Source organism: Nicotiana tomentosiformis, chromosome 1 (genome assembly GCF_000390325.3).
Source record: "Nicotiana tomentosiformis chromosome 1, ASM39032v3, whole genome shotgun sequence".
In the NCBI taxonomy this organism is placed as follows: domain Eukaryota; kingdom Viridiplantae; phylum Streptophyta; class Magnoliopsida; order Solanales; family Solanaceae; genus Nicotiana; species Nicotiana tomentosiformis.
Window position 1 is genome coordinate 45,452,131 of NC_090812.1, and position 15,491 is coordinate 45,467,621.

General features: G+C 36.8%; 1 protein-coding gene across 1 annotated transcript; it reads right to left on the reverse strand.

Annotated features, from left to right (window-relative positions):
- On the reverse strand, nucleotides 1-3,943 carry LOC138906375 (uncharacterized). The gene is made up of 9 exons (XM_070195000.1): nucleotides 3,813-3,943; nucleotides 3,605-3,663; nucleotides 2,899-2,963; nucleotides 2,555-2,719; nucleotides 2,133-2,427; nucleotides 1,694-1,982; nucleotides 1,319-1,559; nucleotides 895-1,081; nucleotides 1-572 (listed from the first exon to the last, which is right to left on the reverse strand). Exons 1-9 carry the CDS (start codon nucleotides 3,941-3,943, stop codon nucleotides 1-3), a joined length of 2,004 nt encoding a protein of 667 aa, XP_070051101.1.
- Between the last annotated feature and the right edge of the window lie 11,548 nt (nucleotides 3,944-15,491).

Consider the following 15,491-nt stretch of genomic DNA (forward strand, 5'->3'; position numbering starts at 1 on the left):
TCATCCTCCAGCCAAGTAGTTGGCAATATTAACAAACCAAGGCGGTCGATTTATAATAGTTGTGACTGAAAATATATGTTCATCAAGAAATTCCTCTTTGATATCTTCTATCTCAGTAGGAGGATTTTTCAAATGGGAAAAATGATCAGCTACCTGATTCTCAGAACCTTTTCGGTCTTTTATTTTATGATCGAATTCTTGCAAAAGTAGTATCCGTCTTAGTAATATAGGTCTAGCATCTTTCTTTGCTAAGAGGTACTTTAAAGTTGCATGATCAGTATAAATTGTAACCTTTGTTCCTATCAAATAGGAACGAAATTTGTCAAACGTAAATACTATTGCTAGTAGTTCCTTCTCAGTTGCAGCATAATTCTTTTGAGCTTCATTAAGTGTTCTACTGGCGTAGTAGATAAGTCTGAAGATCTTGTCTCTCTTTTGTCCCAATATCGCTCCTACTGTTGCATTACTTGCATCACTCATTATTTCAAAGGGCTGGCTCCAGTCAGGAGAAACAACAATTGGAGCATTAGTCAATTGTTTCTTGAGAATCTCAAATGCTTTTCTGCAATTATCTGAAATTCAAACTTCACATCTTTCATCAGTAGGTTAGTCAGAGGTTTTGAAATTTTTGAAAAATCTTTTATAAATCTTCTATAAAAACATGCATGCCCTAAGAAACTTCTAATGCCTTTAATAGTGGTAGGAGGGGTAGTCCTGCTATAAGATTAATTTTAGCTTTATCAACTTCTATCCATTTAGCAGAAATTTTATGTCCTAAGACAATTTTCTCTGTTACCATGAAGTGATATTTTTCCCAATTAAGAACCAAATTTGTCTCTTCACATTTTTTAAGCACCAAAGTCAAATGATAGAGACAATCTTCAAATGTCTTACCAAAAAGTATGAAATCATCCATAAAGATTTCAAGAAACTTTTTAGTCATATCTGAGAAAATTGCTGACATGCAATGCTGAAATGTAGCAGGAGCATTACATAGTCCAAATGGCATTCTTTGATAAGCATACGTACCTTGGGGGCATGTGAATGCGGTTTTCTCCTGATCTTCCGGAGCAATTGGTATCTGATTATACTCATAATATCCATAAAAAAAATAGTAAAAACCATGACCTGCAACTCTTTCAAGCATTTGGTCAATAAAAGGCAAAGAAAAATGGTCTTTCCTTGTGGCTTCATTAAGTCGTCTGCAATCAATACAAACTCTCCATCCTGTGACTGTTCTAGTAGGTATGAGTTCATTGTTTTCATTTTTTATTACTGTCATACCTCCTATTTTTGGTACTACCTGTACAGGACTTACCCAAAGACTGACAGATATCAGATAAATGATACCTGCTGCTAGAAGTTTCACCACTTCTTTCTTGACGACTTCCTGCATTGCTGGGTTTAGTCTCCTTTGGGGTTGAACAATTGGCTTATAATCATTCTCCATAAGAATCTTGTGCATACAAATAGCTGGACTGATTCTTTTGATGTCAGCTATAGTCCACCCTAAGATCTTTTGTATTTTCTCAGGACTCCAATCAGTTTGCTTTCCTGTTCTATAGTCAAAGAAGATGAAATAATTAATGGAAATAATTCAGGTTCAAGAAATACATATTTTAAATGAGAAGGGAGTTCTTTGTGTTTGATTTTTAATTGAATTCCTTCTTGTGAGACTTTCTCATTTTCTAACTCTTTTTCCAGTATTTCAGCTTCTTCTCTAATTATGGGGTTATCATCACTTATGGTACCTGACCTAGCCAAATATCTTTCCAATGAATAAGTAATTAACTGATTATCTTTGTATTCGTCAACAAGGTCATCTAACAAGTCAATTTGAAAACAAGATGATGATGACTCATCCCTAGGAAATTTCATCATTTTCTGCATGTCAAAAATTACTCTTTCCTCATCAACTCGTAATATTAATTGTCCTTGATGAACATCAATAATTGCTCTTCCTGTTGCGAGAAATGGTCTACCTAAAATTAATGGTACCTCAGTATTTTACTCCATTTCAAGCACTATAAAATCTACCGGGAATACAAATTGAAGAGACACGCCAGTATCTTTCATTTCACCAAGTTCTAATTTCCTGAAAATTGAAAAAGGCATTAGATTTTTTGAAGCACCTGAATCACATAACGCCTTTTCGAAATGAACAACTCCCACGGTACAAGGAATTGTAAAACTTCCCGAATCACCCAGTTTCTGTGGGAGCTTATTTTGAAGTATAGCATTATATTTTTCTGTAAGCTTAACCACTGAAACTTCTTCCAATTTTCTTTTACTTGACAAAATTTCTTTGAGAAATTTAGCATAGGAGGGCATTTGCATCAAAGCATTTGTGAAAGGTATGTTAATGTAAAGTTGCTTCAAAATATCGAGAAACTTTGAAAACTGTTTGTCAAGCTTTTCTCTTTTCATCTTTTGGGAAAAAAGGGAGAGGTACAGAGTGGGGATTTGTTATCAATTTATTTTCTAGTACATTTTTTCCTTTATTCTTTTGTTATTTTGGAAACCAAGATTCCATTTTATTCTTACATTCATTTACCTTTTTCACTTCTTGTGGCTTTCCTTCTCTATCTGCATATGGATCATTAAGAGATTTACCTGGCCATAGAGAGATGGCTTTGAAGTGTTCTTTTGGATTTTTCTCAGTGTTGCTTGGTAGAGCACCTTGAATTTGTCCAAACATGAGGGTTTCTAATTGGTTTACCTGAATTTCCAAATTTTTGATAGTTGAATGTTGACTTTCAACTTTCTCGTAGTAGCCTTAATGAATTTGTACATCGGGTCTTCAAGGCTTTATTGATGAGCTCTTTGAGGTTGCTGCTGATATTGTTGAAAATTTTGTTGCCCTCCATTTTGATTTTGAATACCAGGTGGCCCCTGTACCTGCTGCTTTTGATTAAAAAATCTTTGAGGATTTTCAGCACCACTAGGATTACTCCATTGAAATCCTGGATGTTTTGTGCCATGGGACCACCGAATGAGTAATTATTTCTATAACCAATCATATTTACCTGTTCCTCATTTTGTATTAAAGCTTGACATTCATGATTCAGATGATTACCTTGACAAACATCATAATTCTCAAGTTGGTATGATGAGTGAGCACCTATCTGAAAGGCCTCAACTTTTTGTGTTAAGTTCGCAATTTGTTGTGTCAATGAATTCAAAGCTTCAACTTGATTTATTCATGTTGTTTTCTTGATAATCATTCTGTCTAAGGGACATTGAACATCATTTTTTGAAATCTCATTAAGCAATTGCACTGCTTCTGCAGTAATTTTTCCCATTATTGATCCTCCTGATACTGCATCAATTACATTTCTAGCAGAGGATTTAAGACCGTGATAGAAAATGCATAAAATTTTAGGGTCTTGGATATCATGATATGGGCATTTTCTTAACATTGTTGCTAATCTTTCCAATGCCCGGCATACAGATTCAGTATCTGTCTGCATAAAATTATTGATTTCTTGCTTCATTTTAATTGTTTATGCAGGTGAAAAATATTTATTAAGAATTTTTTGGGTCATTTGGTCCCATGTTGTAATGGAACTTCTAGGCAAGCTTCGTAACCGTGTTTTGGCTTCACCTTTTAATGAAAAAGAAAAAGGCCGCAACCTGATAGCATCTGTTGTAACTCCATTGTACCTGCAAGTTTCAACTAATTCAAGAAAATTAATTAGATGGGTGTGGGGATCTTCACTTGCATCACCAACAAACTGACATGATTATTGAATGGTTTGAATCAAGCTTGTATAGATTTCAAAGTTGTTTGCTGCAATTGGTGGTCTCCTTACACTTGATTCTCCTTCAAAATATCTGGCATTGCATAATCACAAAGTATTCTATCACGTCGTGGTTCCACCTCATCAAACTGTTCTTTTACTTGATGTGGTGGAAGTTGGTTATTGAGTTCTTCGTTCTCCATTTCCTCTGATGTGAAAATTTGAGATAGTGAAGTTTGTTCTTTTTGCAACAACCGTAAGGATTTTTTAATTTTCGGATCGTATTCGACTAGTTCTTTAGAAGAGGAATGAGTCATACACTTTTTGAAATTTCTGCAAAAAAGTTAAAATAATTAGACAATAAAAAAATCTCAAATTAGTAGTAAAACAATTAATATGTAGTAGACTCTAGCCAATCCCCGACAACGACGCCAAAAATTTGACGAGTGTCTAGCGTATATAAAATTCTAACTCGTACTCTGTCAAATAATAGTATAGAAAGATGTCGAACCCACAGAGATTGTGAATTAACTAACTAAAAATGCACGAATAGAGCAATAGAAAATATTTTGTTTTTCACAAATTTAATAAAAAGGTGTCGATGGGCTTTCATCTCGTGCAACTACGGTCTTCCCAGAATAATGTCGTAACCCATATCACCATCCACAACCTCGAAAAGGGTCATCTTCATCACCCACTCGGCATTTGTGGGCAGCAAGATCTCTCCTCTGGTTGTCACGCTGGCGAGTATTGAACCCGGCAAGGAGTTTTGTGGCCGGAATGATGCTTCCGGTAAGTTTGGCTTGCTCCAATACCCTCCATTGTATGATATTGGTCGAACTTCCTGGATCCACCAGAACACGTTTGATTTTAAAATCTAATACATTTAAAGAAATTACCAATGCGTCGTTGTGAGGTAGCAATAATCCGTTTGCGTCTTCCTCCGTCAAAGTGACGTCGTCCTCAGCGACTTCCTGGAGCCTCTTGCCGTGGGTTACTGTTACCTTCATCTTTTTTGCTACCGAGAAGTTAACCCCATTAATCTCATTCCCCCGACAATCATATTGATCGTCTGGCGCGGGGGGCCTTCTCCTAATTTTGAGGGCTTCGTGTTATCACGATTGCGGTCATAATTGTTTTTGGCCTAGTCACTTAAGAATTCCCTGAGATGGCCATTTTTTAGTAGTGTCGCCACCTCTTCACGCAGATGTCTACAGTCCCTAGTTCGGTGGCCGTTCATCCCGTGGAATTCACACCACAAATTAGGATCCCTTTGGCTGGGATCAGACCTCACCGGCTTCGGGAATCGTGCTTCTTTAATGTTCCTCATAGCCAATATCAACTCTACTACACTGACGTCAAAGTTGTATTCTGAAAGTCAGGGATAGGAAGGATCTTGAGAACCTGATGCTTCGTTGTCTTGTTGCGATCTGTTGTTTCGGCCGCGATCAGTTCTTCTGTCGGTAACGAACCTGTCTGCCAACCGAAAACCTCTGTCGTGTCCTTCTACCCATTCGTAGGGCAAAAATCGGCCCCTCGAAGATCGTCTGTCTGTGTCGAAATCGTCTTTTGATTTTTTTTTATTCTTCTCCCGACCTTTAGCCGACATCGGGAAGTCGAGCTGATCATCCTCAATCCTTATCTTTGACTCGTACTGGTTGTGAACATCCGCGAGTAAGCTTTCCTTCAACTTCCGGGAAGCATCAAAACTTCTCAGATTCTAAACCTTGGTAAATGGTTCAGCCGCCCATTCATCCGGAACAGCCAGCAGCAACATCCTTTCCTTATGGAACCGAGTTACGAATTCCCGCAGCAACTCAGACTCTCTTTGTGCAATTCCTAATATGTCGGCCTTCCGGACCTGCACCTTTTTGGCCCCGACATGAGCCTTAATGAAAGAATCCACGAGCATCTCAAAGGAATCTATGGAATGCTCGGGTAACAGCGAATACCATGTCAAGGCCCCCTCGTGAGAGTCTCTCCGAATTTTTCCAGCAAAACAGATTCGATCACGTGGGGAGCTAAATTGTTCCCCTTTACCACCGTTGTATATGTGGTAATATGCTCACAAGGGTCCGAAGTTCCATTATATTTCTGCACATCGGGCATTTTAAACTGCTTCAGGATCAATTCTGGTGCTGCGCTTAGTTTGTATGGAAAATGAGTATACCTTTTTGAGTCTGGCCGTTTCAGCACCAGTGGTGCACCTGGGATTTGGTCCATGCGGGCGTTCACTTCCCTCATAAACCGTATGAGTTCGCTTTTGAAGTGATCACTCTCCTTGTTGTGACCGGATCTGCTCCCCCCAGCCCCATCGAAGCCTACCTCGCCCCTCAGGGTGTTGTTGTCGACCCTCTATGTTGTTTGATTTGTGGGAGCACCGGGAGGAACTGGACCTCGTCCATTCGCATTATTGAAAGCACCCGATAATGCCTGCTTTAGTTATGTCATAACCTTATCCTTCCGTGTGAGATGGCCTAAAATGACCTCTTGTTGCTCCTCCAGGACCCTTATCCCTTTAACAACATGCTCCTCTTCAGCATCATCAGGAGTCGCCTCCCGAACATGTCGCGGGTACCGCCTGCCGTGGACCGGCGTGACATCGTTTTCCTCATTGCGGGTATCACTAATTGAATCCTTGTGCTGAGGCTGGTCTCCTTGAGCCTCAAGATTGTGTGTGTTGTTAACACCATTATCAGCCATTTTCTAAGATTTTATGCTAAGAACAAATAATCAAAATACGTTAGTAAAAGAGGCAAGGACCAACTTAATTATACGACTGTTTAGGCCTCACGGTGAGCGCCAAACTATTTACCCGTAAAATGGTACAGTTAAATTTATATGTGGTTTCTAGACAAGTGAATTAATTTGATCCTGAAATAATAGAATGATTGAATAAATATGCAATACTTAGCCTTGAGATGAAGATGAAATAGCAGAAACAGTAGTTCCGGGAGCAGGGCTTCCGGGGACAACAATATTGCAATCAAAAAGCAAGAGGATAGAATTGTATAAAGCTTTAATAGATTATAGCGTAAGTTTGCCAGAAAATTCGTCTCTTTTACAATGATAACAGAGCTCACTATTTATAGTTGCACTTAGGGAATAAAGTCCTAAGATCATGCCCTTCTTTAATGTCAATTATGAGAGCCATTAAAGAATGTGTAATGGCGAGCATGAATGACAAATTCTTTATAACGGGCAGTGTACTAAATGTTGTAGAATATTTTCCATTAAATACTACCGGGTGGTAAGCATTTATTTCATCTTTATGAGCACCATTCTTTCCGGTAACAAATGGAATAGTTGTCTTCGATTTTATCTATCCCTTCGGCTTCACGTGTCACTCTCTTGCAATCACTTAACATAGCATATTTTACTGAATTTACCCTATACAATTCATTTCTACTATTGTATCTTGTAGGCATATAATTAAGTATTTTGATTGTTCTGTAATTTGGAACCCTGGAACGGGATTATTGTTGGGAGAACTAATGATAGCTTTAGCACAAAAGGGTGCATCTTATACTTGATACGTTTTTGAGGTAATGAACTTGGTATTTAATATTAAGGCTTATTTTATATACTCTCTTTGTTTTAAAAAGATTATCTTAGTTTGATTTATCATAAAATTTAATAAAGAAGAGAATCTTAAATAAGCCATAACATTTGTGCGACTGTAAAACTTTTGAAACTTGTGGTCTGAAATCTGTCATAACATTTGTGTGGTTATAAATACTTCTTATTAAGAAGATATTGAAAGCAACCAATCTTTTTTAAACAAACTAATAAGGAAAAAATGTTAATCCTTTTGAAACGGAGGGAGTATCTAAATTATGTTTGTCGTAGAAAAGTTAAAATCATGTAATACTATAGCATCCTAATTCTATTTCTAATTCTCTCGCTGTTAATTTACTCGGTTATATTAATTATTTCTTTCGTCTCAAATTATCTGTCGTGGTTTATAAAAATAATTATTTTAAATTATTTGTTATTTTAGAAGTTCAAGACCAAGATTAATTATTTTTTTTTCTATTCTACCCTTAATATTAATTATTTTTGAAAACTACAAATACCTCAATTATGAGTAAATATTAAATGAAGAGATAATATTTTAAGACATAAATAAGGATAAAAAATTCAAAAAAACTCTCATGTTTAATATTTTTTAATAGGCATGTAAAAAAGAGACATGACAGATAATTTGAGACGGAGGAAGTTCCTACTAAAATCATACGGCGAATGAATCGACCCTTATAATTAAGATAATTTGAGACGGAGGGAGTTCCTACTAAAATCATACGACGAATGAATCGACCCTTATAATTAAGCAAATGCGTTGTTGTTAATGGTCAACATCTGCATTTCTTGGAAGTCTATGGGACTCCTAGCTAACTTTTAATCTGAATATTCAAACTAAAAGTTAAAAAATTTAAAATTTCGATTTGAATTTTGAATTTGCTCAAATTATATCCACCCTTACCAATTACTCATCTCTTTCTTCCAAGAGTCCGAAACCTAAATATGGTCTTTTTGGACTCAAATAACCGAAATGAGTGAAAAATAAATATTGTGACCAATATATAGCGTCCTTTAAAAGGGCGCTATATGTATAACGCCTTTCACAAAGGCGCTATGATCTGACTTTAATAAGACTGCCAGGTATAGCGCCTTTATAAATGGTGCTATACATATTTTGTGGGCACATCAATAACTCTTATGTGCTTTACTGAAAATAATAATAATTTAAATGGGTATAGCGGCCTTTAAAAGGGCGATATACCTCAAAATATTCGACCCCCCGGATTGAAAATTGCCTTATTTAAAGGCGTTAAGAATTTTACAAAAATCCATTCAGAAATATTTTCAACTCCTATTAATTTTTCTTCTTGTTAAATTCTCAAGCATTTTGTCATAATGTCTGAAGAGCGAAAAGTAAGGGTTTCATTATATTGGGGGGAGGGGGGAGGGGGATGAGGTTGTGGTGGAGAATAACTCAGTGAGCTATAGTTTATCTCCATAGTATCATATTAAGTTGCCACTTACAATGGAGTACGATAGACTGATATCGTTGCTGTGTAACAAAATGAGTGTGAGCAAACGTTCGGTGAACCTTAAAGTAACCAGAAGATATCTGTATTCTGTCACTCCGCAAAGGGTTGCTTGTTACGCTGAGTTTAACATCGAGGATGATGAAACTTTGAGTTATCTTTTGAGGACTCCGGATGAATCAGGAAATTTCTTTTGATAAAAATATTGGAAATGTACGTGAAGGTTGGAGACGTTCGCAATAATGAGGTTGCGCAAAGCAGGGATAATCCTCAGTTATCGAGTGGTTATTCTGGAGCAGGTTTTGCCGAACAAGTTCCGTCTGAAAGAGTTTGGCCTGATTTAAACTTATCTCCACCGGTGAATGAGGAGCGAGGAAATAATTTCTCTTCTACTTTACATAATCCACAAGACGAGTGGTAAACTTTAATTTTCCTTTGTGTTACGATATTTATTTTTGTTGTATTGAATTTGTATTAACACTCATATATTCCACAGGGGGTACCGACCAGATATGAATTTTACAAGTTATGAACCCACCTTACCTGACTCAATTGCCCAAAGACGACATATTTAATCGGGATCTGGCAGATGCACAGAGTCAGGAAGAGAACAATGATTATGACAACAATACCGATGAGTTCGGAGATGACACACCCTTCCCTGATAAGGGTGGTGATGAGGAGGAAGAGAATGCTGGACCTGATACTCCACCCCTCGTTATACCAAGAGTGTACGAGTCCCAAGTGTCGTTTCATTCAAGGGAGATTCCCTACCTTGATCATTTCCCAAGTATTCCGGATGTGGATGCCCTCACAAGGGATATTGACAAAATTCAGACAGCAATATGGGATGAGTCTAGACCAACGGTGCTGGCAAATGGCTTGCTTTTTCCTGATAAAACGCGCCTAAGCAAGGCGGCAAAAATGTACAGTGTAAAAGAGTGTTGTGAGATGACGGTATGGGAGTCAACTCCTGATTTATACAAGGTTTTTTGTCATAGATGGTTTACGGGTTGTCATTGGATGTTGCATGCGAGCAAGAAGAAAATAGGTATGTGAAAATTGGGTAAATACATTGGCACCCACACTTGTGAAATGGACACATTCAGTGGGAATCACTTCAACTTGGATGTTGACTTGATTTCTCTTGTCTTGATTCCACACATTGAAGTGTCCATAAGGTACAAGATCAAAGAGTTCATTATATCCGTCCACCAGGAATATGGCTATACCATTACCAAAAGAAAGGCATTTCTTGGGCGCAAACATGCGTTTGAAATTGTTTATGATAACTGGGATAAGTCATTTGCAGCTCTACCCAAGTACATGGACGCATTGCAAGACTTTAACCTCGGGACCATTGTTGAATGAAAACTTGAGCGGAGTCCGGGAATACCAGAATATATATTCAAATACGTGTTCTGGGCATTTAAACCAACAATTGATGATTTTCTGCATTGCCGGCCAGTAATATCCATAGACGGCACTCATGTCTATGGAAAGTATGATATTAAGCTGTTAATCGTCGTTACAGTAGATGCTAATGGAAGTATATTTCCTTTAGCTTTTGCTATTTGTGCCAATGAAAGACAAGAGACGTGGACACTGTTTTTGAACCACTTGAAAGAGCACGTTGTCAAATAGCGTTCAAGTATTTATCTAATATCTGATCGACATGGTAGTATTATAAGTTCTGTAGAGAATTTTCCTGCATGGCAAGAACCGCATGCCTACCACCGTTACTGTGTGAGGCACCTGAAGGCCAATTACCAGAAGGCATATCCCAACAAGGATTTGCATGATTTAATGTGGATGGCTGCAAAAGATCATCAAGAGCATAAATTCCGGAGGCACATGGAATCTATCAGGAAGGAAGACGAGGCAGCCTATCATTGGTTGATGCGACATAAGCCTGAAAAGTGGACTTTGCATGCGGATGGTGGCAGAAGATGGGAAATTCTGACTACAAATATGTCAGAGTCTTTCAACGGGTTATTGAACTCTGGTGAAGTACCTACTCGATGGCATGATGCTCCACAATATCAAGGCACATCAACGGGACGGAAGAGCTCCAAATAAGTCAGTCGACCGAGCAATAATCATGCAAGCCAGCTATCAGCGCGTCATTGTATGGCGTCCGGATGAACTATTAAGTAACAACAGAAAACGTGAGTATACGCAACACATGTGAAGCTAGGCCAAGTAAACTTAGGTATACATTTACCTATGCGCCCTCCAGCAAATCTAACAAATCCCTGCACAAGGGGAGATTATGTCGAGCCTCGTACTCTCATCCATATCCCCGCCGGAGAACCCACCTCCTAGCTAGAGGGAGAAACAGAGGTGGTACACCCGGAGCTAATGGTGGTAGAGGTGGCTGCAACTGCATGAATCGCTCCCAGGCCCAAACCTAATATACAAAGTGGACATAAAATTTAAGATATATTTTTATTGGGTATGTTATAATGAATAGAGTATTCGAATATGTTTACACCTGTAGCAGCAGTAAAAATCCAACAACGTCACGCTGGGTGCCCATGGTCACTCTGTACATCTTTCTGTACAAGTAGGCGAGAACAGCAGCACCCCAGCTGTACTGGGGTAAATCATCTTGCCGCTCAAGATGATGAAGAAATCTCAAGCTGACTAGGTTCCCCTAAGTGTTCGGGAACAAGACCCCTCCAAACATAAGGAGCAACATCAACCTCGTGTACCGGTGAATATGCAGCTCCGGTGTATCGCATGTGATGTCAGGGTGCAATACCTCTAAATGGTCTCGGATAGTCGTCAACTGCAGACGACTGGCCCCAGCCAGTGCAGTCTCATCCTGTGGCTGGAAACCAGTGAGCTGCTGCAGCATGTCCAGGTACTGCCCACCTGTCAGCTCTCTCATGGCCAGCGGTAGAGCAACGAGGTGTCCATCAACGGGCAGCCCATATATAACCTCCACGTCGTGCAGTGTGATGGTAGCCTCGCCAATGGGCAAGTGAAATGTGTGCGTCTCCGGTTGCCACCGCTCTATCAGGGCCGTGATCAAAGACCAATCAAGCTGCAGCCGCCCGATCTCCAAAATCCTATAGAAACCCGTATCCTACAAGCATCTGACTACACGGGGATAGAGAACTTTGCCCTTCATAAAGTTCCATATATCGTCCACTCTCCTGACGCGGAGAGTCTGGGCCAGTAACTCTCTCTCCCATATGTGGGAGGACATATGATCGCCCTGTAACGACAGTAACTCATCGCTGGAAGGTCTGGGATGCATAGGCGGAACCTCCATGTCGTCTACTGTAAATTAAACAACATTAATTGCATGTTTGTTTGTAAATTAAATAAATAATTTTTATAATTATACAAGATTTAATTATTAAGTATTCACATATGGGTTTCAGGCTCGATATTTGAGGCCCAGTAGCATCAAGATATCCTGAATTCTTATATGTATTAGTTTTATTATTTTACATGTTAGTTTTATTATTTTATATGTTTGCTTGTAAATTAAATACTTAATTTTTATAATTATAAAATATTTAATTATTAAGTATTCACATACGGGTTCCAGGCTCGATATTTGAGGCCCAGTAGCACCAAGATATCCTGAATTCTTGTATGTGTTAGTTTATTAATGTATATATAGTTTTATTATTTTACATGTTTTATTTTATACGTTTGTTTGTTACTCACTTATTTTTTACTATAATAAAATTAAATAATTAATTTTTATAATTATACAAGATTTTATTATTAAATATTCATAAATGGGTTCCGGGCTCGATATTTGAGGCCCAGTAGCACCAAGATATCCTGAAATCTTGTATGTGTTAGTTTTATTAATTTATATATAGTTTTATTATTTTACATGTTTTATTTTATACGTTTGTTTGTTACTCACTTATTTTTGACTATAATAAAATTAATTAATTAATTTTTATAATTATACAGGATTTAATTATTAAGTATTCACAAATGGGTTTCGGGCTCGATTTTTGAGGCTCAGTAGCACCAAGATATCCGAAAAATATTATTGTTTTCTCATGTTATTTTCTTACGATCGTTGACTAGAATTGGACAGAGTTTGTGTTTGATCTATCAGCTATTTTGACGTATTTTTGGGTATAAGAGATACTTAAGTGATTAATTTCAATAACTACAGGGATACTACACTAAAATGCATTATATTTTACTACGCTAAAAGGACACTATATTACTAGTCTTTAAGCAAATAAATAATCTAAATCAGATAAAAACAACAAATATATTTAATCACAAAACATTCACGAAAATACATATACAACAGTAAAAAGTAACTTATTAACATTTTTTTAACAAATAATAATGATTTCTCAATTTTTACATATTTTTTTAGCAAACTAATATCTTAGTCCGGATAAAAATAACATACAGTTTAATCGCAAAAAAATACAAAACAACATATAACACATTTAAAACAACTAATATGCATTTTTTATACGAGTTTCGATAAATACTAAATCGGAATACCTCGATTTATATTTTTTTAAAAATTAAAAATTTGAATCCGAAACGAGCAACCCACAACGAGAGAAGGCTAAGCTAGGATGTGAGACCAATAATCTTTACTTTTTATGGGACGGGTGAGGTCCACTCAAGTTTTTTTGGGTCGTTGGGAAGGGGGGAAGGGAGGGGGACCGCTGCTTTGATTTAAAAATGGGGAGGGAGGGGGGTGTTTGCTGTTCTATAATGGGGGAAAGGGAAGGGACTGTATTTGAAGGGGTGTAGTGCCGTTTATTAAGGTGCTACACATATAACGCCTTAATAAACAGCAATATACCTGAACGTCTAATTAATTTCATATATTGCGCCCTTTTAAAGAGCGCTATACCTTAACGTCCAAAACAGACGTTAAGGTTAAAGGACGCTATACCTTAATATCCAAAACGAACGTTAAGATATATAGTTTGGTCACGATATTTTTTTTTTTACTTATTTTGATCATTTGAGTCCAAAAAGACCACATTTATGTTCCAAACACTTTCTTCCAATCCAGTTCCAAGGAAAAAAAGGACCCCTCATTAATAGTTTGTCTTTTCAAAGTTGGTCAAAAAGTAAAAAACTTCGTCCCTTTTCAGAGACGCTTTTGCTTATTCCATGAAAAACAAATCACTCTTTGCCATTACTCCCTCTCAGACGTCTCTCTCTCTCCCTCTCACACTTAGCAGATTTACATTACACGCCACCTACCTCCATTTTCATGGTACAAGTTTGTTTCTCCATTTTTGGTGAAAGTACAACCCCCTCCAGCGCTTTAATTTTCTCCGGCGACGCCTCTACTGCTTCCCTTTCATATATATGCCTCTCTCTTTCCATCTTCCAACTCTCAGAATAATGAAACCCAAAACACCACGACTGCTCAACCAGCTGCGAAGCTCACTTATCTTTCATTCATGTCCTTCGAGTTGCTCTCAAACTTTCTGCTAAACCTGTAAATTTTCTTTGTGTGAGTTTTTATACGGTTATACGGTAGATGGGAGTTTACTGATGCATATGATAGTGCGAAATGCTATTGAATGTATTTTCGTACAAATTAAACTCCCGTCGATCGTCGATCATGCTACCAACTACAACAGATCTAGTTAGTTTTTCTTTATCCATGAGTAAAGAATGTGTAATTGCTGGCTTAATGGCTTTGGGAAAACCTTAGAGCTAAGAATTTTTATTATTGTGTAATTTAATTTAATTTGAACTGTTGTATTAAGTAATCTATCTTATATTTTCGGTCAGAGGAAAAATCCAAAATTATCTTTGGCTTTAGATTCTATGTATATTTACTATTTGCTATCTAGATAAATCTGTCATTTTTATTTTTTTCGGTAAACAAAAAAATAAAGGGAACAGATATTTTGTCAGATCTTGGATTTTTGTTAAAAAATAAAATGTGTTTAGTGTTATGACTAAAAGTGCACCACTTTGTTCAAGTAAATGGATTATTAGTACTCCATGTGCAAGAATATGTATGACTTTGACTCTAAAGCCAAAGATAATATATGTTTTTGAGCTTTTTTCAGTGTTATGATTAAAAGTGCACCACTTTATTAAAGTAAATATACTATTAGTGCTCCATGTGAAAGAATATTTATGACTTTGATTCTAGATTATATATTGTTTTGGTCTTTTCCTCTTTTCGGTTACAAATCTCATCTTTTACTAGCAATAATTATCTTTTAGTTGACCTAATTATACAATTCTTTTTCTATTATTAGGATATAGTAAAATCACTACTTAGTTGTTTAAGTTAAAAATATTAGGACGTCTTCGCTCCTGCCGAAAGGGTTTATATGCTCTACTTGCATGAAATGATCATCAGTAGCCGGAGATTAAATTCTGCCAATTTCATAGTCTTGCAGGCTAGAGAAAAGAGGATGCTTAAGCAACGTATGGACCAATTTCTTTGATAACTTAAAGGGTTGACTCTTTACTTAATAAATCACAAAAGTCTTTTTTGATTGTTTGTTACTCTATCAGTTTCAATTGACGTAAATGTTTAAGTAAAACAAAATATTTTTATAATTTATAGTTCTTAAATATGTCATAAAATTTTATAGTTATAAAAATATATTATTTAGGGTAAAATAAAATAAATTAAAGTTAAATTATTTCAATTATATATATATATATATATATATATATATATATATATATATATATTAGTCTTGTTTAAATA

Excerpts from the sequence above, each read along its gene's own strand:
- LOC138906375 (XM_070195000.1), bottom strand. The coding sequence starts at position 3,943 with ATGGAGAACGAAGAACTCAATAACCAACTTCCACCACATCAAGTAAAA. Across the intron at positions 2,964-3,604 it reads TTTTTCTTTTTCATTAAAAG|GATTTCAATGGAGTAATCCT; the intron begins GTGAAGCCAAAA and ends CAAAACATCCAG. Across the intron at positions 1,983-2,132 it reads AAAGGCGTTATGTGATTCAG|GTAGACCATTTCTCGCAACA; the intron begins GTGCTTCAAAAA and ends CATTAATTTTAG.